Genomic DNA, 23,659 nt, shown 5'->3' with positions numbered 1-23,659 from the left:
ATAATATAATTATGATAAAATGCCAGTTATAGATGCAAATTACTTGACTATAGTTCTTCCTAAGTTGTGTTCAGTAGTATTATCTGCTACTCAATATGATTCCCCAACTTGGGCCACTGTTCTTGTAACTTGCACTTGATGTGAACTTGATAACTCAATTATTTTGAGCATTTTTACTCATAAGACAAATAAGTCAATTATATTGGAGAGCTGGTGCAACGGGTACTGCTGCTAGTAAATCTGTTGATATAAATATTGATATAAAGAACATCACAGTGAGTGATATGTAACATTTGTCATACTTGTTGTATGGGTCTACTCTGAATATGGCTAATGTTTGATCCTACCGACATTGAGACATTAGTCTTTAATGTTTCCAGACAAACAATGAATAACCGTGAATAAAAAGGTACTCTGCTTTTCAGTGTGTGACATGGCTTTATTATACTATGTGAGTAACACAGAAATCAGAGATGCAAAACTACCAGTTGAGGCTGTCCAACAATTGGAATGTTCATGGTCATTCTCTGCTTATCATTCCAACTCAACGGAGTTGTGTCAGAGGTTACACTGACAAAAGTGCAATGGCCTGTAAGTCCCTGTCATTTGCCTGTCATTCTCTCTGGACTCATCTACATTCGTAGAGAAAAAGAGCTTTATATGCGTTACAATACTGTGACACCAGATGACGTGATTTCCCTTTATAAAGTTTATAATGTGTTTAACTGAGACACTTTTTCGATGTGTCTAGATCCAGCCTCTGTCTTAGCTTTCCACAACAGTATACCTACTGATTTGCTCTGTAACTAGAAGAAACAGCTCTACTTTTAAATGTGTGTTGTGCATCACCAAAGGTCCTATTCCATGCAAATGTCTTATTTAATCTGCCTCTTTCTAAGCGGACTTTACAATTTCATGCTGCACTTTGAAGCAAAATGTAGCTGTGCACATCACTATACAAAATATCTGCACATACTCCTTAGGTGTGACCTTGGTGCAAATTTCTGTATACATTAAAAGAAGATAATGTTTTCATTGTTTTGTTTCTTTTAGTATACTGATATTTGATTATTAAATTTGACCACGTGTTCTTTCTTGCCTGAAATGAGCTGTAACCTATGGCATGGATTCCAAGGCATTTATCTAGTTCTGTACCATTTGCTACCCTTGGTAGCAAATCTCATTTTCTCTAAGTTGTGTCAGTTTGTCTCATTGGCTATCTCCCAGTCCCTGCCCCTTAGATCAGCTCTGCAAGCTACTGTTGACTCCTTTGAAGCGCATCGGCAGTCAGTGGAGCAGATTATGGGATAGTTTCAGTATCTGAAAGACAGATGATTACTGTCAATGCTAAAGATAATTTACTTCCAAGGGGAAAGATGTTGGATATTGTTATGTTGAATAGATATTACAGAAAGAATAAGACATTTTCTTAGTTTTTCCTCTTTCTTTGAAGTGTTGAAGCTGATAAACTTTTTTTTAAGGGTCTGGATAAACAGTGAATATTCTACAGTCCAGAGGGATGCGGGTGGCGCTGTGGTCTAAACCACTAAGCCTCTTGGGATTGCTGATTGGAAGGTTGGCGGTTCGAATCTGCACAATACGATGATCTCCGTTGCTCTGCCGCAGCTGCTGCCAACCTAGCAGTTCAAAAGCACACTAGTGCAGGTAGATAAATAGGTACCGCTGCAGTGGGAAGGTAAATGGTGTTTCAATGTGCTCTGCCTTCTGTTTTGCCAGAAGCGGTTTAGTCATGCTGGCCACATGACCCAGAAAGCTGTCTATGGACAGTCGCTGGCTCCCTCGGCCTGAAGTGAAATGAGTGCCGCACACCCCATAATTGCCTCTGACTAGACTTAACTGTCCAGGGGTCGTTTACTTTTACCTTTACCTTATTTTGCAACCTGCTTTCTTAACACTGAGCAGGCACGATCTATCAATGTGTATATTTGGAATTAGAGTAATGTTCTTTAAATGTCTTGGATTTTGATCCTGTAATGTACCATATATTGGATACTGCACAGATAAACATGTAGAAATTCTTGCATGGTTTGAAGTTAGTGTGTTTTGACCAGAGAAGAATTGCAAATCAGGTTGATGGATGATGCCGAAATGGCAAAATTAACTGGGAAGCTCAGGAATCAAGAAGACAAGATTTTTAAAAAAAGAATGGGAAAGGTTTATAATGTATATACAAGATTATTGTAAGCAGTTTAAAACATTGGCAGGATTTTAAACACACTTGTAATGTAACAGTATGTATGGATAACTTAGAAAGAAAGAAAAATTGGAGAAGTAGTGATATGCAGTTGAAAATAGGATTAATAGGGCCCATGGAAGGTATGGAGGGAGGTCAGGAGATTCAGAGCAATCTTGACATTTGGATTTGGAATTGGTTTTGTTGTATGTTCATATTTTTGAAAATCAAATAAAAAATTATAAAACATGAAGTTAGCTTGTTTAACAACTAACTATTGTTTCTTATATGTTGGAAATTTTGGATCGCACATAACACTAAGCCAGCATTCTTTGAAACTGAAAGGAAACTTGTCAGAGCCCTCCTCTTTGGCTGCAGAGGGAAAAGGGAAGTGCATGAGCCTAACAATACACTTGGCATACTGAGGCTCATCTACAAAGCATGGTTTATGTGCAAACCATGGTTCATTGTTTGCACTGAGGCTCATCTACAAAGCATGGTTTATGTGCAAACCAGCCCTTTGTATAGGTGGTTTTTTTTCCAGGGTTGCTGATCGGATTGATTGAATTGACAGTGTTGTAAACAAAAATTGCCCTTTTCCCATATGGGGTATCCAAGAGCCCATATAGAGTCCTTACATAGGTTTCCTATTGGTAGGAGAGAATAACAGAGGCCAACCAGAGAAGCAGCTAGTAAGTTTGATCTTTATTGATCTTTTGCAACAGGGTGCTCCCCTCACCCGCAGGAGAGAGGAGGGATCCAGAAAAATGGCATGCAAGGCCTTATAAAGACTTTTGAAATTCCCATCCTGTAGATCAAGACCATCCCCAGAAACATCATACATACATCGAAGGGGTGTAACCTAAGACCACCCCTCAGATACATCACACCTACATCACAGAAAAGGCGGTCTAAAACAGAAATTTGAATATTGTTTTTCTATTGTTGTTGTTTATCTCCTGTCTGGCAGGTTACTTGATTGCATTGCCTGGGGAGCCCAGCCATCCTTTTGTAGTGATAAATACTTAGTTCCTGGGCCAGGTCACAGGCTCACACCCTATTCATATCTTAAATGTGTCCTTAAGACAGGATTTGTGAGGAAAGAGACAATGGGGAGGTTTCCCACTTTGACCTTGCAGAGAAAACATTTGGTCAGTTTAGGAATCAAAATGGTTCCAGGCTGGTCTTCCTGTGCTGATCTATGTATGTGTGGTTATGAACATATCTAAGACCTCAAAATTCCTGTCACAAAAGGCATGTTATAGAGTGCACCAGTTTATACAGGGCTAAACTATAGTCTCTACGGTACTTTTGAATGTGGAAGAAACCTCTTGTTTCAGTTTTGCACTGAAGTGGCTGGAAACATTCTTCTTATGTTGGGCCTTGAGATATCTGATATAGTTTTAATTACAAAGATGGAATATAATTACAGTGAGGAAATAGCATTAGATCATGAGGTTTTACTTTATTTACAAAGCCCCAAATTGGTTACAAAGAATGAAATGGCCAGTTGGTGGAAAATACAGCAAAAGGCATGATTCTCCTAAAGAGCCCAATCAGCGGAAACACTTCGCAGGGGCGTCTGGTTTGCTCAGTGGAGCTCCTTCCCCTCCTCCTCTATTCATTTTTTGTTAAACTGACCAATGACAATTTCCAAAATTTAAACTGTCCAAATAGTTATGCTATCATACACAATGTGGTTAATCCTCCACTACTGTTACTGCAAATAACAATATTAAATTGAATATGATTTTTTAAAATCAACCAATTAAAAATTCAGAAGTACATATGCACACCTCTGAGAATATATAGGAAGGTTTTAGAAATAGTAAGATTTTGGCATGTAGTACCATGGTCTGGTGAACTATGTTGAAAAGTTTTAAGACTAACCAATGCTTTTCATTGGAGAGTAAAATGCTAGATCAGAATACTTCCTGACTGTTCAGGGTTGAGTAACTGAAGTACCATAATGTGAGGAGATAGGTTTTACTTTATGTCTGCTAGATTTTAATGATTAATATAATTCAGTTGTGAAATGGCTCGAATTAAAAATGTAGGTACTTTGCCAGCTTCTGTGTAATCCTCTGATAAGATTTGCATGACCCACTGATTGGTCCTGCCCTACTGCTTGAAGGAACACTCCTGTATTACTAATCTGTAAATGCAAAGTAAATAAGAGCCATGAGTTAATACCATCTGAAATGACACTATTTTGTTGAAAAGTCCCATGCTGATAGCACTCACAGCTGGCATGGAGATGTTACACATGATAGTTTGAAATTACGGTATATAGAAACCATGGACCATGTTTTAGCCTCGCCACATGGAAGCATTTTCTAGCAGCAAACATGTTGGCTTTGTTATAATATATGAAGTTAACCTAATAAATTCATTTTTGTAGTTAAAAATGCTTTAGCCAGCTCTAAGGTACTGATTTTATTTTAGTTGAGTTAATTAAATCCTGTTTCCATCATGAAACTTAAGAAGCTGTACACAGAATTCCTAGGTAGTTCTCTAGGCACTAACTAGACTCAAGCCTACGTTGCTTCAACAGGTACCTACATCATGTGACCTCAGACAACTTTTTGGGACTTCAGGTTTTTCCCCTCGGCTGTTTAAATATTGAAATTCAATTTCTGAATAAAACAATTGTATTAGAATAAATAGCCCTGTGTGTACATTACTGCTAAGCAGATTTTACTCGGAGGGTGAGACTGTTTTCTCCTGGTAGCATGCTGGAAAAGCTTCCTTCTTCATGAGCCCCGCCTCATCATATTAAGGAAGAATAAAGTTGTTTAATTTTATTAACAGAATACATTCTTGGAAATGACTGCATGTTTGAATATATATAATAAATGACAGATACATCTACAAGAGGAGGGGACACAATCACTATAGAGCGTGAGAAGCCAAGGTGCTGATATCTAAGTGTCGTTGCACAACTTGCTTCCAGCAACTCAGGCCAGCAAGGTTGTGATAAGTAAGGAATGATGGGAATCTTATAGTTTAGCAGCATGCAGAGGGCACTATGTTGGGTAGCCCTCATTTAGAACAATGTTTAGCAAGAAGAAATCGCAATGAAAATCCTCATGATTACATATTTTTACATGGCTGTTTATTTGGGGGAGAGACTGTCATAGGAAAAGTAATAGGAAATACTGTAGAAAGTAACATACACATCCCAAATATAATAGAAGGCAAGAGGAGATGCAAAAAGGAAATAAAATTTATATTAATTGGAAACAAAACTTAATGCACATTGAGAGGAACAGAATTCTGTTCATGGGGCAGCAGCGAAAAAGCCAAGAGAGAGCATAAGGGAATAGAGTATGAACAGATTGGTATGTGTTGTGTACTAGATCAAGGCTTCCACTTCTGTGTGCATTGGTGTTTTTAAGGACACAAAGCTGTAATTTGCATGCATATCTGCACCAAACAATTGCTGCACGAGGTGTGCTGCTGCTCTTGTGTAGTTTTCCTGTGGTTATGCATTTGTGGGGATACCCTGGCTTATAGGCCAGTTCAGGCAAAGAGGAGATGGGCAGTGGAACAAGTAGGGAAATGTAACCAAAATGAGGCAATATCAAGTTCTCTAGAGCAAAGATTGTACATAACCCATGAAAGTTTAATGAATAACAAACTCTGTCCCTCCCTCCTTGGTTCTTGTGTACTATAAAGATTTGATCTTTGATAAGCAAATGCTACGTAATGCAATTATGACCTTTACTGTTGACAGTAATAGCTAGAGTTACGGGATTACCTGTGTAGTATACAGTGGTACCTCGGGTTAAGAACTTAATTCGTTCTGGAGGTCTGCTCTTAACCTGAAACTGTTCTTAACCTGAAGCACCACTTTAGCTAATGGGGTCTCCTGCCGCCGCCACGCTGCTGCTGCACGATTTCTGTTCTCATCCTGAAGCAAAGTTCTTAACCCGAGGTACTATTTATGGGTTAGCAGAGTCTGTAACCCAAGGTACCACTGTATGTGAACTCAGTGAAGCGAAAATCTACAGAGAGGCAATTATTAGGGACAAACTGCATTTTCCTCATGGACCAACATGCTTCATGGAATCATACAGTTGGAAGGGATCCTGAGCACCATCAAGTCCAATGCAGGAATATGCAGCTGCCCTTTAGGGGATCAAACCTGTGATCTTGGCATTATCAGCACCATGCTCCAGCTGAGCTATCCCAGGTGCTTCTTTTGCTTTTTATATGAAACAGGTAAATCTGAACATTTATCAAGAAAGGTTCAGAATTTCTGCTAGTATGTGAACAAGTTACTTCTTATACTTTATTAACTTATGTGCCACTGTACATTCCAGTGCTAGATTCATGGTTGCAACCTGAGAGCTTGGTGGTCTTAATATGTTTTGGAAAGAGTGCAATTCTCACTGAGTTTAATTGGACATAGTCCCTGCTATGCTTACATAGAGGTAAAACTAAAACTGATCCCCCCTTACAGTGTGTACAGAGATCCCCTCCCCCACAGATTTCAGCTGAAATTGTCAATGTTTCCACAGCTAAAAACGATTGGAATCAGGACTTAAGTAGATTTTTCCATGACTAAAAAAAGTGTACTCAAAGTAAGTCTGAACCAACTCTGAAGTCTACTACTAGAAATTTCACAAATGGCCTTTCAGAAGATGCACTGGTACTTAAGTTTTGATTGACTTCCTACTTCCATATCAGCCTGCCCGTTCACTGGCCACACAGCATGATAAACCACACTCTATCTTAAACCATGGTTTAATGGTGATCCTGTCTTTCCTTTGCTGTGCAGGGCTTCACATGGCTCAGACAAACAATACTATGGCTTATTGTGTCATCTGAACCTGGTCTGCAAACAATGAGCAGCAAGCCAGAAATAAATCAGAAAGAATGGCCCCTAGGGAGAGGCAAATTCAGGATTAGAACGTAGTTTGAGATAAACCGCTGCTTATCATGACGTGCAGACAAGGCCACTGAGATAATTGTCAGAGGCTTCTCTCTGGGTGCTCTTGCTGACTAAAGTATGACACATGGTAACCCGCAAGAGGGCTGTCTGTCGAATACTCACCCTGAGGTGGGCTGCATGTGCTCACTTCCCTTCCTCAATGCTCTCTTTTTGATACTGGGTAGATACATGCTTTATTTTTCTGGGTTCTTCAAAGTATTTTTAACCCTGGGCAGAACAGTTTTAACTGCTATTTTTAGTTCTGTTACATTTATGTTGAATTTTTATTGGGCTGAATCCAGAGAGCTGCTTCTGCAAACAGAAGAGGCTCTACTGTTTGAGGAAGGGACTGGGAACTAGCTGGGAGTCCTGCTAGAGGAAACCAGGGAAGGCATTTCTCCCCATTTCCACATTCGCTCTGCAACCACCTGCACAATCTCTCACACTGAGAGCCAGTGTGGTGTAGTGGTTAAGAGCGGTAGTCTCATAATCTGGGGAACCGGGTTTGTGTCTCCGCTCCTCCACATGCAGCTGCTGGGTGACCTTGGGCCAGTCACGCTTCTTTGAAGTCTCTCAGCCCCACTCACCTCACAGAGTGTCTGTTGTGGGGGAGGGAGGGAAAGGAGAATGTTAGCTGCTTTGAGACTCTTTAAAGGGAGTGAAAGGCGGGATATCAAATCCAAACTCTTCTTCACACTATCCTGGAGTGTCTCCAACTCTGGAGTGGATTTTGGGCACTGCAGTGGGAAGGACTATTTAGCAAAAAACTACATCTTGCATATTGAAGCACCACTAACTCACAACCCTCAGCAAGAGAACACTTGCCCTATTTATTTAGCAGATATACTTGATGAAAAATTCAGAATTTTCTGATAATATGACTGTACCATCATTGAACTTGCTCTGGAAAGTAGCTTCCAGCCCATAAAAAATGAGATAGCAAATGCATAGTTCTTTTAACACACACTGAATGATTTTAGGAAAATGCTGTTGTGTTTTCATCTTCTCACATTGTTCATAGCTATGTTGAAATGATTTAAGCATCTGCAACAGCATTAATTTGGCTACTAGGGACACTAGCCTGTTCATTAAAATATTTATGAAAGCATAGGAGCTAGGATATATATTTATTGAAGTCTTCCTATTGCATGTGGAACATTTTCATATGATATATTAAAGTTTGAATTGGAAGGCAAAAGAAGCAAATGAAACCCGGTTTAATAAAGCTTGTTCCACAGCCTTATATTGTATTATATATATTATATATTATATATTCTATATGTGTGTGTTGTATGCCCTCATATTAATATACTAACATGCCTAAAACCTTAAGGTTATGATTTTTAATAATAGTGGCAATAGGATGGCTACTTGCTCATCACTCAAAAAGAGGACAGATTTGCAAAAAAAATGCTTATGCTACATTATATATAGGCACACATTTAGAAATAGTTACTATAATTTTAAAAAGAAATACAATATATCTCACCATGGTGGGGAAGAATCTGTCCAGTGCACCTGCTAAAAGGATTTTTTTGAATAATAGACTGTCCTCTGTAAAGTAGGGCATATTACTCCATGTGACAAATATTTTGATTGCATATAACTAAGTTGAAAAGAGATTTGGTTAGGAAAGTGCCTGAAGTTTGTGAATGGTGCACAGGCCATAGGTTCCATGGTGGGGATTTCAGAATAAAAAAATGGGCTAGAATTGTGTGGTTTTTTTGGCTATAGTCTGGAAAACCAGGGTTCAAATCCCTACTGAGTCATGAAGTTCATTGACTGACCTTTAGCCAGCCACTGTTTTTCAACCAAAACTATATAGCAGTGTTGTTTTGAGAATAAAATGGGGAGGGGAAGAACCCTGTGCACCACTTTGAGCTACTTTGAGGAAAAGTCAGATAAATATACAGTAAAAATAATAAACATCTCAAAAAGGACTGCGTATTCTTTAGATTTGCATGGAAGTCATGGATTTCCATGATATACCGGAAGCTGTTCTTATAGTTAGGATGCTTTCTGTAGTGTTAAAACTGCCTCTTTCTCTCCCTCTGCCCCACTTTCCTGTAACTAAATCCAGTATTTCCTGTTCTATATTTTGCATGTCCTAGTAGATAAGGTGAAAACTAAAAAGAAAAAAAAGAAACTGTCAGCATGTTCTTTTTTTTCTACAAACTAAGCATACCCACTCCTTCAACCTTTCCTAATTACTCTCTTTTGACCTCATATCACTCTTGTGTGGCAACGCTTGCTCCCTACTCTCTTGCATTCTTGCAAGGCAGCCAGGGAACACTGTCCTGTTTGCATCTACTAGGCCTGGAGCAGTTTCTAGGATGGTGACAACTTGGGTGCATATCAATCTGATGCCTATATACAGATACTATCTTGCCTGCACCAAAAGAAGATGCTCTTTAGCATCTGAGAGGCTGTTATCCATGTTCCCTAGGCTTTCACACTTAAAAAAAAAATTACTGTATTGCATGCATGTACAACTCCCAAGAGACTGCAATCTATTTCCACTATAAAAAAAACTGGCAGTAATGTACCCATTGGATTGGCCAAAGTTGTTGAGCTTTTTGGGGGGAGGAAGACACAAAGTCATCGTCGTCGTCCCCCCCCCGATAGACCAGGATCATGCGATCAACCAGGGATGCCCAGCGATAGACTGGTCGATCACGATCGACCGGTTGGACATGCCTGCTTTATCGCATGGTGTTTGCACTTCTGAGACTTTCACATTTTATCTTCTTTATTTCATATTATTAACTCTGCTTTTGCTTGGGTGGTCTACTTTTAGGCAGAATAGTTTGCTATTCTGCTCTCTACCTCTTAAGGAAATGATGAATGATCTGAGAAAACATTTTCTCTGTTGTTCACTTCCAATCCATAGCTCCAATGGCTAATGTGGATGCCAGAAGGGATGTCTAGTTTTGAAACTGGAATATGGACCCAACCAGCCTAAGGCTCTAAATTCTTCAGAGAATTGCTAGAGGCATTAATTATTGGGTAATTAAAGGTATTGCCTAATAGAAAAGAAAAACACATCTGAGTCATGTCAATCTTTCTGTTCCTCCAAGCCCAAATGGCACTGTTCAAAGATATTTACCTGCCTTGGATTCTTTCTTCTCCTTGAAGGGAACAAAGAATCAGTATGCTACTTTATGCCAAGCAAGTCTTGATTCCTGGGTGTGTAATCTGGTAAACACCTCATGGCCTTTATCAGATTTGCAGTAGCTGAACACAGTTATTTAAAAAGAAGCACACAGACAGAGGTGCTGCCATCTAATATGGCACTCATAAAGATAATTTTCTGGTCCTCACTGGTCTTTGAGATGGGCATATTGGCACATCTTCCTTGATCAGTTACATGGATCAGTTACACTGAGATCCAGCGCCAAGGGCCTTCTGGCGGTTCCCTCATTGCGAGAAGTAAGGTTACAGGGAACCAGGCAGAGGGCCTTCTCGGTAGTGGCGCCTGCCCTGTGGAACGCCCTCCCAGCAGATGTCAAAGCAATAAATATTTTACTTTTAAAAGAAAACTGAAGGCAGCCCTCTTTAGGGAAGTTTTTAATGTTTGATGCTGTACTGTTTTTAATATTCAGTTGGAAGCCGCCCAGAGTGGCTGGGGAAACCCAGCCAGATGGGCGGGGTATAAATCAATTATTATTATTATTATTATTATTATTATTATTATTATTATTATTATTATTTATTAGTAGTAGTAGTATGGCGTGGAGAGAAAGGGAACAGAAAGAGAAAGCTTCATTTTCCTCCATCATTGGAAGAGAAGGGGTGTGACCTAGCTGAGTCTAGGAATCTAACTTTATGATCTTAACCTCTTTGTGCACTAACCAGCACTCATGCAAGGTTATGTTTTCACGACTGCCAGGACTGCCTCTTGGCTTCATGTTAGCACTGCTAAGCATAGGGTGTCTTAAAGGTGCTAGTTGCCTTGGTGGCACACTTCATACAAAGGTAGTTATTTGCCTCTTTTTCAAGGATGTTTTCATACATTTCCTCAATAGGAGCCAAGGTTAGAAGAGTATTTAGACCATTCAGTTTTGTCTCATGATCCATAGGCTTGCCAATTGTGATGAAAGGTTGCTCCAATTCTTGGAGCACTTAGAAGTGGTCCTAGGAATAGTTTGTAGACTATGCTAACAACCCTTATGAAGCAGAAGTGTGACTATCATGTCTGATTACAGATAGGTAGCCGTGTTGGTCTGCCATAGTCATGTCTTTATCATGTCTGAGACAGTCATTTTATCATGTCTGAGACAGTGTTTTCCACTGTCTTCCAATAACCAGTGTATACCCTCCTTCTCTCTCTCATATACATCTGTGAAACTGCTTAACCATATCATTATTATATTAGTTTTAATGTCTTCATGAAGTCACTACTATTCTAAAACAGTTTGATACATTTTGAGAACAAAGTTTTCCTTTTGCCACTATTCGTTGCTTGGATGTATTTTGAGAACTGTTTCCAAAATATACACACAAATTTCTAAGCAACAATGAATTGGTTCTTGTGGAGTACCTTTCCTTTCTGAGTTACTTCAAAGGATAAGGATAAGCATTCTATCTTTGTATTCAGTTCCCAGGACACTTGGGAAATAGTTGGGAAGTCATTGTTTCAAAAAAATAGATAGGCAAAAGAACAACCTAGTTGCATAACTAGGCAAAGATGCCAAACAAATCAATTGGAAAGCTGCCTATTTTTGGAGGGGATACAAGATTGGTGCCAGGATTGCTAGTTGTTGTTCTTTTTTATTAGATGATTTTCTTGGTTTACAAAAGTACAAGCATTGTCTCAGATTGTAGTCTTTTTTTAGATTTGAAGTGAGACATCAGTGTTGTACACAGAATAAGGTTGGGGAAGAAGGGGGTGGGGATGATAATACATAGCACATATGTTGGGATTTTATGTCAGCATCACTTGGGTAGGTTCTCTTTCTGGTTCTTCTAAGACGCAAAATGCAAAACAAAGCAACTTCTGTTCCTTTGTTTCTTTTCAATATTAGAGGAAATGCCAGCATTTCATATGTATTATGGATTGTATCACTTTCTCCTGTTAGACTCATTTGCAAGATTAGGGACCATTTTAATGGTAATTATTGCTTATCACCCAGGCTCAGAGGAAGAGGTGATCTGAAATACTGATTTGCAGCTGCTGTTAATCCGTGTTTATAAGCTTAAATGATCCAGTGTTTCTGACTTTTCTGGAAACGGTAAACTCAGACCCAGTGCTGGCCCTGTTAATTGATCTTTCCAACCACTTTGAACTTGTTATGCTGAAATGTTTGAATTGTATTCCTCTTAGCAGCAGCCTGCTCGGAAATAGCGCATTGTTGGAGGCCTTAATCACCCTTTTCAGAGAAAAGTTGGTCTTGATAAAGTGTGTGACTTTTCAGCTAGCACTAACTTGCTAGCACAGTGTTTTGTGGAGGAAGCCCCAAAAGAAAGTTTTGTAGACTTTTGTTCCCTTGTTTATATAAGTGCTGACCCACAAAGCATTTTGGAGGAATCTTTTCCCAAGGCAAATTCAGCACAATGTCCAGCAAGATATCCTGCAGTATTAAATGTTTGTTACAGTACTGCCTGAACTGCAAAGAAGTGATACACATGTGTAGTTGGCCTGTTGTTTGTAACTTAGCACTATTGAAAGCAATAAATAGTTACATTTTTAAAAAAGTAGGAAACTGTGTCTGAGTGAGTGTGGCCTCCCCATATCATGACTTGAGCTCTCCTTGAGCTCCATTTGGAGCTCTTTATTCACCAGACTGCCTGCATTATTATTTTATTCATATTTCTTAAATTTATATACCGCCCTACACCCATAGATCTCAGGGCAGTTCACAGCTTCTCTGGAATGCTTTCATGTAAGACTTGGCATGGTGTTGTCAACCATGGGGCCCATGCCCACTTGTGCTGCTGTGCTCCAGGGTTTTTCCTCTTTAACATATATTTGGTTATATCGCAGGTGCTTCTGGGACTGTGAGAGGTCTGCCTTGTCAGGCATTCCTGCTTCCTTAAAGCATTGAAAGTGGGCTAGTCTACTGTCTCTGATAAAAGGATGCCTCTAGTAGCTTGAGTAATTATTCTATTACATCAGGGGTAGGCAACCTGAGGCCCGTGGGCCAGATGCGGCCCAATCGCCTTCTCAATCCGGCTCACGGACAGTCTGGTAATTAGTGTGTTTTTACATGAGTAGAATGTATCCTTTTATTTAAAATGCATCTCTGGGTTATTTGTGGGGCCTGCCTGGTGTTTTTACATGAGTAGAATGTTTTCTTTTATTTAAAATGCATCTCTGGATTATTTGTGGGGCATAGGAATTTGTTCATTCCCCCCCCCCAAATATAGTCTGGCCCACCACATGGTCTGAGGGATGGTAGACTGGCCCACAGCTGAAAAAGGTTGCTGACCCCTGCTGTATTACATTCTGTCTGCCTGACCTTGAATCTTTGATAACTCTCAGATTTGAATTTAAGATGTTACAGCACCTGCACATCTGAAAACAACCTTTTGACTAATTGAGTAGCTTAGATAGGTGTTGGAGTTGTAGAGTTTTATCTTTGGTATTAAAAGTCATGTTAAAATGGCATTAAATGGTATTTAAATGGTATTAAAAGAAAGTATACCTCTTTTGTATTAATTTGAACTGGATTTTTCCCCAGAAAGGAATATTTTCAGGAGTTTGTCTGTGTTAAAATTCCCATGGGAAATGACTTTTATTTGGTATCTGTTTACTTTTCTTTGTTTTTCTGATAAAGACAACTCAAAATAGCTCTGTTGCAGCTATTTTCAAAGCGATATTGGTAGAGTTGCCTAAAGCTAAGATTTTCACAGGAAAATGATTTCAGGCAAAATTTACATTGAGAAGTCAACTATATTTCAGAAATCTGTTTGCCCCTAGTGGCTTTGGAGTCAGAGAACAGGACACGTAGAATAATTGTATTTACTTGGCTTTTAAAATGTGTTAACTGGCCTCAAGATTTATGATATGAAAAAGATAAGAGGGGATGGAGGATTTTCAAAGGAAAGAAACGAATTCAAATATGTCAGTACCGGTATTGTCTCTAGAATCCTTTTTATGCTTCCTCATTATGTAAACTTGTCAATGATTCATATCCTTGAATTTAAGAAACATAATCAACAACAAGAACTACACATATGAAAATATGATTTTATCACACTTTTGAAGTACCTTACAAGTATATTTTCTTTGCTGGCTGTATTTGGTTCCTTGTTTGTTGCTAATTAAAACGTAAGGGAGTGGTCACAAAATTAGAGCTTCTTTCCTCCTCTATTAGAGGCATTTATTAATCTGTTAACTTAGTAAAAGGATTTTCTACTTCTGAGAAATGCTGTGTTGATGTTTCTGATTTTATTTTATTATTAATGATCAATATTTCTTTTCCATCTAGCATCAGCACCAGCCAGAAGCGTTACTAAACGCAGAATTTCTCCCAGCATCAATTCTACCTGGGAAAAGAGAAGCGTCATCATGTCTAATATAACCATTGATCCAGATGTCAAACCGGGTGAATATGTCATCAAGAGCCTCTTTGCTGAGTTCGCTATTCAAGCTGAAAAGAAAATTGAAGTTGTAATGGCTGAACCTTTGGTGAGTTCATTTATATAGCCTTCACTCAATTGTTCATGTTCTTCTGAAATGGTTTAACCTTATTTTGATAACAAGATGACTTTGAAATTGGCTGAATAGAATAAGGTTGCCATACGTCAGGGAAATCCCAGACATGTCCTCTTTTGGGGGGCGTATTTATTTCTATTTCTATTTTTTATTGGCTCGGGTGTGGGCGGCGTGGGCATGGGGTGGCTTGGGCAGCTCTGCAGGCTGTGGCTGCTGCCAGTCTGAACTCGGAAAGAGGTGCATGGGTGGTCTGCCCACTGTGGCCACTGCCAGCCTGAGCCGGGGAAATAAGAATGGTACCTAGGAGGATGTCCAGTGGAAAAGAGATGGAGCTCTCAAGCCTGTCCAGCCTTGATGTATAATATTAGAAATTATTTTTACGAATCCAGTTAAATTGAATTGAATTACTATAGACAAGGCATAGTGTGCTACCTCTGCCTCCCCCTACCAACAGTAGCCACCACAACTCAGTACTTCAGCAAGCCTCCAGATAAAGGTGAAACAAGAGCAGCCGTTAAAAATGTAGAAAGAGCTGTTGCATATAATTTTGTAAACTTGTCTTTTCTGGAACAGATTTTATAGTGTTTTTGGGGTTAGAGCTGTATGACTCTGAGGTATGCAGCTTTGACTTGGGTAGAAGGACCCTCCACAATGTGAATATTTGGATCATAGTGTGAGCATATCAATTTCAAAATGTAAATATGGCAGCTACAAGAAGTAAGGTATGGTGTAAGGTAGATCAAGCACTAGAGAGTTTCATACATGTTATGATTGACGCATCCAGTGGTTTGCAAGTTTCACGTTCTTTCATCACTAAGTTTTAGTAACTCACCGGCTTTTTATTTTAATTATTGTATTACACTTTTCAACGTATGTATCTTAAGCAACTAAATTTCAACCTACAATATAGCATATTGATTAAATGTATCAGCCTTTGGTAATATAATAGTTCTATCTAGACAATTTATTTAACCCCTGCATGATAAAATTAATTTTCTTTGTATGAGAAAATTAGCTGCTGCACATGGTACATTTCGGTTACTACATGAAAAAACTTAACACTAAGGGCAAAAAAAAAATCAAGAACGCAGAGCAGCAAAGGTTTATTTTATGATATGCACTGATGATCTTGCATGTATATTATAAGCTGCAGCTTTTCAAAAACCTTATTGTATTGTTTACTTGTGGAAAAGGGTTGACTTTTGGCAGCCTTCTTCACTGATAAGTGATCAGAGGAAATATAATTCATTTTCTTTGAAAAATAGAATAGGTACAATAAACCACTGTTTGCTCACCTGTTGTAACTCCTTTCACATGTGAACTAAGGCCATAATTGGGTTGATTATGGCCTTAGTTCACATTTAAAAGAAAAGTCTACTATTTTAGTAGTAAAGTAATAAAATATTATAGATTTATTATAGGCATTGTAATGTCTTTATGTGCCACCTGTTTCTATCCTGAGTAGTTTTCAAGCTTTATTTTTTATCGTGCTTCAAAATTTCCAGCAATTGAACATCTTTAACCACACAATCTGTAAATGCCACATCATATTAGAACTACTGTGTGTCTCAGTCGAGTAACCATGAGTGCTTCCTATTCCAGTTTAATGTAAATATGTTCAGATGTTATGATGAGCCATGACCCCACTCTCATAGGGATGTATTCAACTAACTTTTACCTACTGATATTATTCATGGTCTACTTTGTCTAAAACACGGGTGGCGCTGTGGGTTAAACCACAGAGCCTAGAGCTTGTCAATCAGAAGGTTGGTGGTTCAAATCCCTGTGACGGGGTGAGCTCCCATTGTTCAATCCCTGCTCCTGCCAACCTAGCAGTTCGAAAGCACAAAGTGCAAGTAGATAAATAGGTACCTCTCCAGCGGGAAGGTAAACAGTGTTTCCATGTGCTGCTCTGGTTTGCCAGAAACGGCTATGTACGCCGGCTCCAGTAAAGCGAGATGAGCGCTGCAACCCCAGAGTTGTCTGCAACTAGACCTAACGGTCAGGGATCATTTTACCTTTACTTTGTTTAAATGTTAGTTAAATACAACCCATATGTTACACCACCTTCTCTGACATGACTGTGAGATGATCAGAATCTTTTGCCTCCAATTTTTATTAACTGTAATTTAGTGTTGTATCCAAATAGTAAAGTATGGTTAATCTTAGCTATGTTTTTTGGGAGAACCAAGTAGCTCCACAACACAAGGTTTGAAATTAGATAGTTTCAAACAAGCCATCCAGTTTGTCAGGTTTAGACAAAGCATCAAGCTGTGATGGATCAAAAATGGAACAGAATGCTTAACCCCTCCTTGGTGCCATACTGGAGGTGGAAAGCGGAGGAAGAGCATGTGAGCACAAGATGTGCTGCAGCTTTTTCACGTTATGATTAGCCATCATTTTTATCATGATGTTCACATGCAGCCACTATCTAAAACTGCAGAGGTTCCTCGTGTTTGCTCCCTGATCCAGCTTTATTCTTCCAGCATAAAGAGAGAGATGGAAGAAGCAAAGAACTGTGGCTACATTAACTAGATAACAACTCCTGACTGCTTCATTTCTTTTATTTTTTCATACATACTTTAACTGTGACCCTGGAAATAATAATGGAATCAATACTTCAATGAGTTGAGAAATGTTCGTGGAGAATCTAGTATGTTCCTGAAGAGGCAAAAAAAATGGGAAGGGGGGACCTGGTGCATATTGGCCAAACTGCTAGAACAAGTTGTGCTGCTCTTTCACAGCTGGCTGCTTTGGCATGTGCTGACTACAGTGATAGCAACAGGGAGTGTCTGCTCTCGCTGTAGGAATTGTCAATAAAGTTGCATCCTAAAGGGACATCGTACCTTGGCAAATGCATGAACAGAATATCAACAACAAAACCAATAATGAAAAGCAACTGGAAAACTGCTTTGTGAAACAGCAGGGGAGGGTTAGGCAATAATTCATACTGAATTCTCCCTCCCCTTCCCCATTTTGTATTTGTGTATTATTAAACAAACAATGTAAAGACCTGTTTTCAGGATTCAAAGGAATGCTATGAGTGGCTTATCATGTGAAAAAAAAAATCACAAGGAGGAAAGGTAACAGGAAAGTAATTCTCAGAATGGCAAACACTATGTTCTTCCTCATTTGGTCAGCACTGCAAAGGTCATACTGTCTTCTGACAAGGATAAGTGCTAATGGTTTTCTCTGCCCCTCATAGAATTGAAATGAAGCTTAGTGTAAGCTAAAACCAGCTAATTATGACCCTTCAAGTGGAGTTGGTACAAACTGGCCTTTGGAGGGGGGGCATTTGTATAGAATTTTGTACTTGGTGTTTTCAATGTAATGCCCCCAGTGTACTTGTTAATTTTATTGTCCTACTATGCTCACTGTTTGTGGGCTTTTGTAGCTGTTCGTATAGTTCCTTGGAAAACCTAATATAGTCCTCAAAGCAGGGGTAGGGAACCATAGCACAGCCCCCGCCCTCTCTATCCAGTCTGAAATGTGTCCTTTAATGGCAATAATGCCTCTTGGGCAACTGGATGGAGGATGAAGGGATGTCCATTTGTGACTCCTCTAATATGCCTTCAATGTGGCTATTAAGTGAAATTTCTAAGAAGTGAAATAGAAGGGTTGCTAACTTTCCCCCCATAACAGGATCCTTCATTTTTAATGGGTTGCCAACTTTTGCTGGCTGTTGCTGCTTCTTTTTCTGTAACAACCAGTTCACCTCGGTGACATTAGCTGGGGCGCATGTCGGTGCACATGAATTCTTGCCCTTATAAATAGTGTGTGATTTCTTATTTAATTAGGTTATTCCTTCTTCCTTCCTTGCTTGCTTCCTTTTTGCAGTGAGTTTAGCACTTTCAATTTCAAGTTTGCGTAATGAGAGAGTTATAGTTACAGCCTTCTCAAAAACATCATCTAATTCAACCAACAAAAAAATCCCTTCTATTTTAACATTTTGTTTTAGGGGCTTTTTATGTTCACTCAGTCTCTAAAATGCCTGGAAATTACAGCTGTTAAGGTTCACACCCTTAGCAGACATTTCATTTAGGCAATATTGATATAGTATGGTATCCTATTCCGTGGTTAATTTCAGCTACTTCACTGCATTGGAGCTGGATGGCTGTCAATGGCAGTGTGGTGGACCAAAGTACCTGATTTGTCCATGTGGAATAGACACACAGAGTGTATGCGACAATTGAAGTTACCATTCTACTTTACAAGTGCCCAACCAATCTGAGAAGATGGCAAGGATAAGCCTGAATTATTTGGCATTTGGGGTGCTTGATCTGTTGGGTACAACTTGATGCTTTAACTTACTATTCTAATTTTAGGAAAAGCTCTTGTCCAGATCTCTTCAGAGAGGTGAAGATCTTCAGTTTGACCAGGTTAGAGAAGCTTTCTGTTACAATTTGTTGCTTTCCTTGAAAATAGATTTCGTCTCCATAAAATGGGCTAAAATTTGTCCAAAACATAAATGAAAATTTAAATGTTTAATTCACTTTTTAAAATTTGCATTTGTGTTCCATTTTCAAATGTTTCATTTTCTGAAGTTGGAGGGAGGGCATGGCAGAAGAAATAATAGAAGACTTTCAGAGACTAATATCTAATGGATGTGACTTAGTTAAGGATATTTTAATTCCTGTTGATGTTGGCCAATACAAGTGTGGCTGCACTTGTTGGTCAAATCTAGTTTTGGATTATTTCTTGTCTTGAAATTATTTCAGAGTTAAGACTGTTATTCAGTTAGGAGCACCTTAAAACATGAGAGACTTAGTTGATCAATTAATCCATTAAAGTTGTATTAAAGCATGAGTTTTGAATGTGTTTTTTTTTTAAAAAGAAAACAAAACAAACGAACAACAACTTGCTTTTTTAATCCCATTAATAAGCCACTGAGGTGCATGTGCAGTTGTTAACCAGACAAGGAGGAAAGCAATTTTAGGTGATTTTGCCCTCACTTTTCAGCTCAAATCCTCTCCAAAGTGTTAGGCAAGAGATGAAAATTCCTTCCCATTCTGCTGATGGAAGACTTGCCACCAGCTAAGTGACATTGTTGGATGCAATCCTGTATCTTTAAAATAACAGGAAAGCAATGCTGCATCATTAGTTCTGTCAACATTTGTGAGGATTGATTGTTTACATTAGAGATGGGGAACCTGTGTCTCTCTGTATGTTCATGGACTCCCAACTCCCATTATGTACATGTTTATTTTTATTCAGGGTTGAAAAATAACAAAGCAAGGCTGTTGCAATATATAGTGTTGATGAGTTACAGTGCGTGTGTCATATCCCAAAAAAGTAAGAAGGGGGAATGCTGTGAAAAGATGCTGCATAAATAAAAGCACTTTATGCACCCAAACTTTTCCTCTTTACAGTTGATAAGCTCTATGAGCTCAGTAGCAGAGCACTGTCTCCCCTCCTTACTACGTACCTTGTTTGATTGGTACAAACGCCAAAATGGAACTGAAGATGAATCTTATGAGTACAGACCTCGATCCAGCACAAAATCCAAGGGGTGAGTGGATGTCTGTGATCATTAACTTGCTGCCTCAGTAATTTCTAAAAATAAAGTTGGTAGATTCACAAGAGTGTTTTTGTAGGTTTTTCCTTCATAACATTTTTCTTTTCTGCTACTATGAAATTACAGATAGTGTGGAATAGCAGAATGGGGAGGGGCGCAACAGAGTGGAAAAGACTCACTTGACTGGTCGTGCCAACAAATGAAAAATATAAACCATAATATGCATCGTATAAATGTCTTTTTTAAGAGGAAAAGAGTCTTATGTTATGTTTGTTTTTGTTTCAGGGATGAGCAGCAGCGTGAGAGGGATTATCTACTTGAAAGGAGAGACTTAGCTGTAGATTTTATTTTTTGTTTAGTTTTAGTTGAAGTTCTAAAACAGGTAAGTGCTTTAAGTTTTGCAATCTATGCGCTGTCTCTAGTAGTCTTTTTTATTTTAATTGTTTGATGAACTGAGTATTTGTGTAGTCTGCCTAAACGCTTATGTGCAAAAATGAGGCCTATGTAAGCAGAGGACACGTGATATTACAGTAATCCTTTTAGCTGTCCAAAACATTCTTTGCTTCCTAAGCTGTTTTCTCTTATACTGTACAATTTAGAATCTAGATCCATTAAATCAAATCTCCTATGTCAGTGAATAAAGAGATGCAAGTAGTAGGATATAGCTTCATTTATTTAGATCCCTGCTTTCCAGTATGGCACATGAGTTGGCAACAGCACATCTGGACTACAGTACTGTGATGCACTCTATGTGGGGCTTCCCTTGCAGCTGGTACAGAATGCCATTGCACGGGGCGGGGGGGGGGGAGTGGCACTCCTTATTGGGCACATCTCAAGTCCACACTGAGGGGCTCTGCAATGACTGCCTATTAGCCACCAAGCCAGTTTTAAGGTTTTACTGCTTACATACAAAGCCCTAGGTAACACTGGGCCAGGTTGTCTCAAAAACTTGTCTTCCTCTTCCACTTCCCACAGCCTGATGATTATTGCCCTGTGGTAGCATGGAGGTGGGTTTTTTCACTGGTGACACTACTGATGAATGCTCTCCCTGCTGAAATACAAGAGGCCCCATCAGTGCTGGCATCCCACTGGCTCCTGAAAACACACCTATTTGGGCAAACATTTCCCTAAACTGAACATCTGATGTTGTTATTTTAACTGTTTTAATGGTTGTGCTTTTTATTGTTTGTTTTATTGTCTATTTTACTTAAGGATGTTTCATGTTCCAATGGATTTGTTATTGCCTATTTTAATTATAGATTGATTATATCAGTGGTGTCCAAACTATTTTCAAAGAGGGCCAGGTTGTTAAGGTTTTTTTAGGATTTTACCCCAGGAAATAAACTGCCACAGGGGCCAGATTAAACCAACCGGCAGACCGGATTAGGCCCCCAAAACGGACTTTGGACATGCCTGGATTATATAGTTGTAAACTGCTTGGAAGCCATGTTGGTGTATAAGTGATATAAAGCACTCTTCTCTGAGTTGATGTGTATTTATCTAATTAACATGCAAGTTATTTCCTGACACAACATTTAAGAAGTAATGTTTAGCAACATGTGCCTTCTGTGTTACAGATACCTGTTCATCCAGTGCCTGACCCTTTGGTTCATGAAGTTCTAAATTTGGCTTTTAAGCACTTTAAACACAAGGAAGGGTAAGCGCATTTGGCAAAAAAAATGTACATTTCTTTCAAAAGTTCTTAACCCTAATTTGATTACCCAATGGACATTCAACACTGTGGTATCACAGATAAAGGTAAAGGTAAAGGTACCCCTGCCCGTACGGGCCAGTCTTGCCAGACTCTGGGGTTGTGCGCCCATCTCACTCAAGAGGCCAGGGGCCAGCGCTGTCCGAAGACACTTCCGGGTCACGTGGCCAGCGTGACATCGCTGCTCTGGCGAGCCAGAGCTGCACACGGAAACGCCGTTTACCTTCCCGCTAGAAAGCGGTCCCTATTTATCTACTTGCACCCGGAGGTGCTTTCGAACTGCTAGGTTGGCAGGCGCTGGGACCGAACAACGGGAGCGCACCCCGCCGCGGGGATTCGAACCGCCGACCTTTCGATCGGCAAGCCCTAGGCGCTGAGGCTTTTACCCACAGCGCCACCCACGTCCCATGGTATCACAGATAAAGATACACTATTGCAAATCTTCAGGTTTATGATGTGAATATATTTTTTAAATTGTTATTGGTTTGCTAATTTTTAATTACATTTTTATTAAGTAGTATTTCCAAAATCTAATAAGGCGTAGATGTAACATAAAGGGATATACAAGAAAGATTATATTGCTTATTTATAATGATGCCAAAAGCAACTTGCAGAAGTTTAGCCAATTTCAAATAAGTTCTGTTTCTATTCTTATTATGTCCCATGTATTTAGATATTAATCTGAAGCCTAAAAGGAAATTCATTTGAAATCAATGTGGCTTTGAACCATTTTACATATGATAAAATCCCTACTTCTTTGTAGGGAATGACAGATAAAATGTGTGTGAATGTTAGTGTTTTGGTGCATTGTGTACACCATTATTCTATGGAGCCAACTATGCAGTACATGTTATCAAATGTAATTGTCAGTACACAGGTTGCCAACCTTATTTACAACTACATGGAAGTGCATCCTCTGTAGAAATTCATCACAATTATTATAATCTTTAGTAGGGATAGGCAACTTTTTTCTGGCAGGGTCAGATTTCCTGTAGCAGGCCAGTAATGGGTGGAACTGAATACAGTTATGGGTGGACCTTCCTCCTCCCACCCCTCCTTCCATTTCCACTCTGTGGGCTGCCAGAGAAAAGGGACAGATTGCTCTTGCTAGAGATCTGAACTATGCTTGCATACGACTTTTGAAACTAGCTCAAGGGCTGCAGATTGCCCTCCCTGATCTATAACTATAAACCCCAATTATAAGTTTGAGCTTAAATACTGTATTGTCATCAGTGTGGCAGTGCAAATATAATTTTGTTCTCTCCTGCCTCTGTCTCTTATCATTGTGCACAGCATTGTATCAGTTGTAGCCATTACTGAGTATTAAGTTTGTAGTTTTTATTTGTGTACTTCCTTCTATTCACAGGTATTCAGGAACCAACACTGGGAATGTGCATATTATTGCAGATTTATACGCAGAAGTAATAGGGGTTCTTGCGCAATCAAAGTAAGCTGCTTTTTTTACACAAGGTTTCTAAGATTTGGAACATTCTCTTTTGGAACCTGTGACTCATGTTCATATGGAAATTTTCATGAGTGGTGATTGAAGGTTGTGTGCATTCTTATCTTAACAATAGCATCTAAATATGTGACATCTTGTAACAGCAGTTCATTGCCATAGCAGCTTCTCTGTTGAAGTGCTTCCT

At 39.2% G+C, this 23,659-nt stretch overlaps 1 protein-coding gene across 9 annotated transcripts in view; it reads left to right on the top strand.

Annotated features, from left to right (window-relative positions):
• Positions 1-23,659, top strand: part of FRYL (FRY like transcription coactivator) — a 146,581-nt gene that overhangs the window by 45,666 nt on the left and 77,256 nt on the right. For all 9 annotated transcript variants that reach the window (XM_081924280.1, XM_081924279.1, XM_081924275.1 and 6 more), the window contains 6 exons: positions 14,561-14,760; positions 19,113-19,166; positions 20,157-20,296; positions 20,588-20,684; positions 21,880-21,959; positions 23,380-23,460. In XM_081924280.1, the coding sequence (XP_081780406.1) occupies positions 14,641-14,760; positions 19,113-19,166; positions 20,157-20,296; positions 20,588-20,684; positions 21,880-21,959; positions 23,380-23,460 (572 nt within the window). In that variant the 5' untranslated portion in view covers positions 14,561-14,640. The remainder of the gene's footprint in view (positions 1-14,560; positions 14,761-19,112; positions 19,167-20,156; positions 20,297-20,587; positions 20,685-21,879; positions 21,960-23,379; positions 23,461-23,659) is intronic.

The sequence above is a fragment of the Podarcis melisellensis genome (genome assembly GCF_964234715.1).
Source record: "Podarcis melisellensis genome assembly, chromosome: 9".
Taxonomy (NCBI): Eukaryota; Metazoa; Chordata; class Lepidosauria; order Squamata; family Lacertidae; genus Podarcis; species Podarcis melisellensis.
Note: the sequence above shows the minus strand (reverse complement) of the source record. Positions and strands in the feature narration are given on the sequence as shown.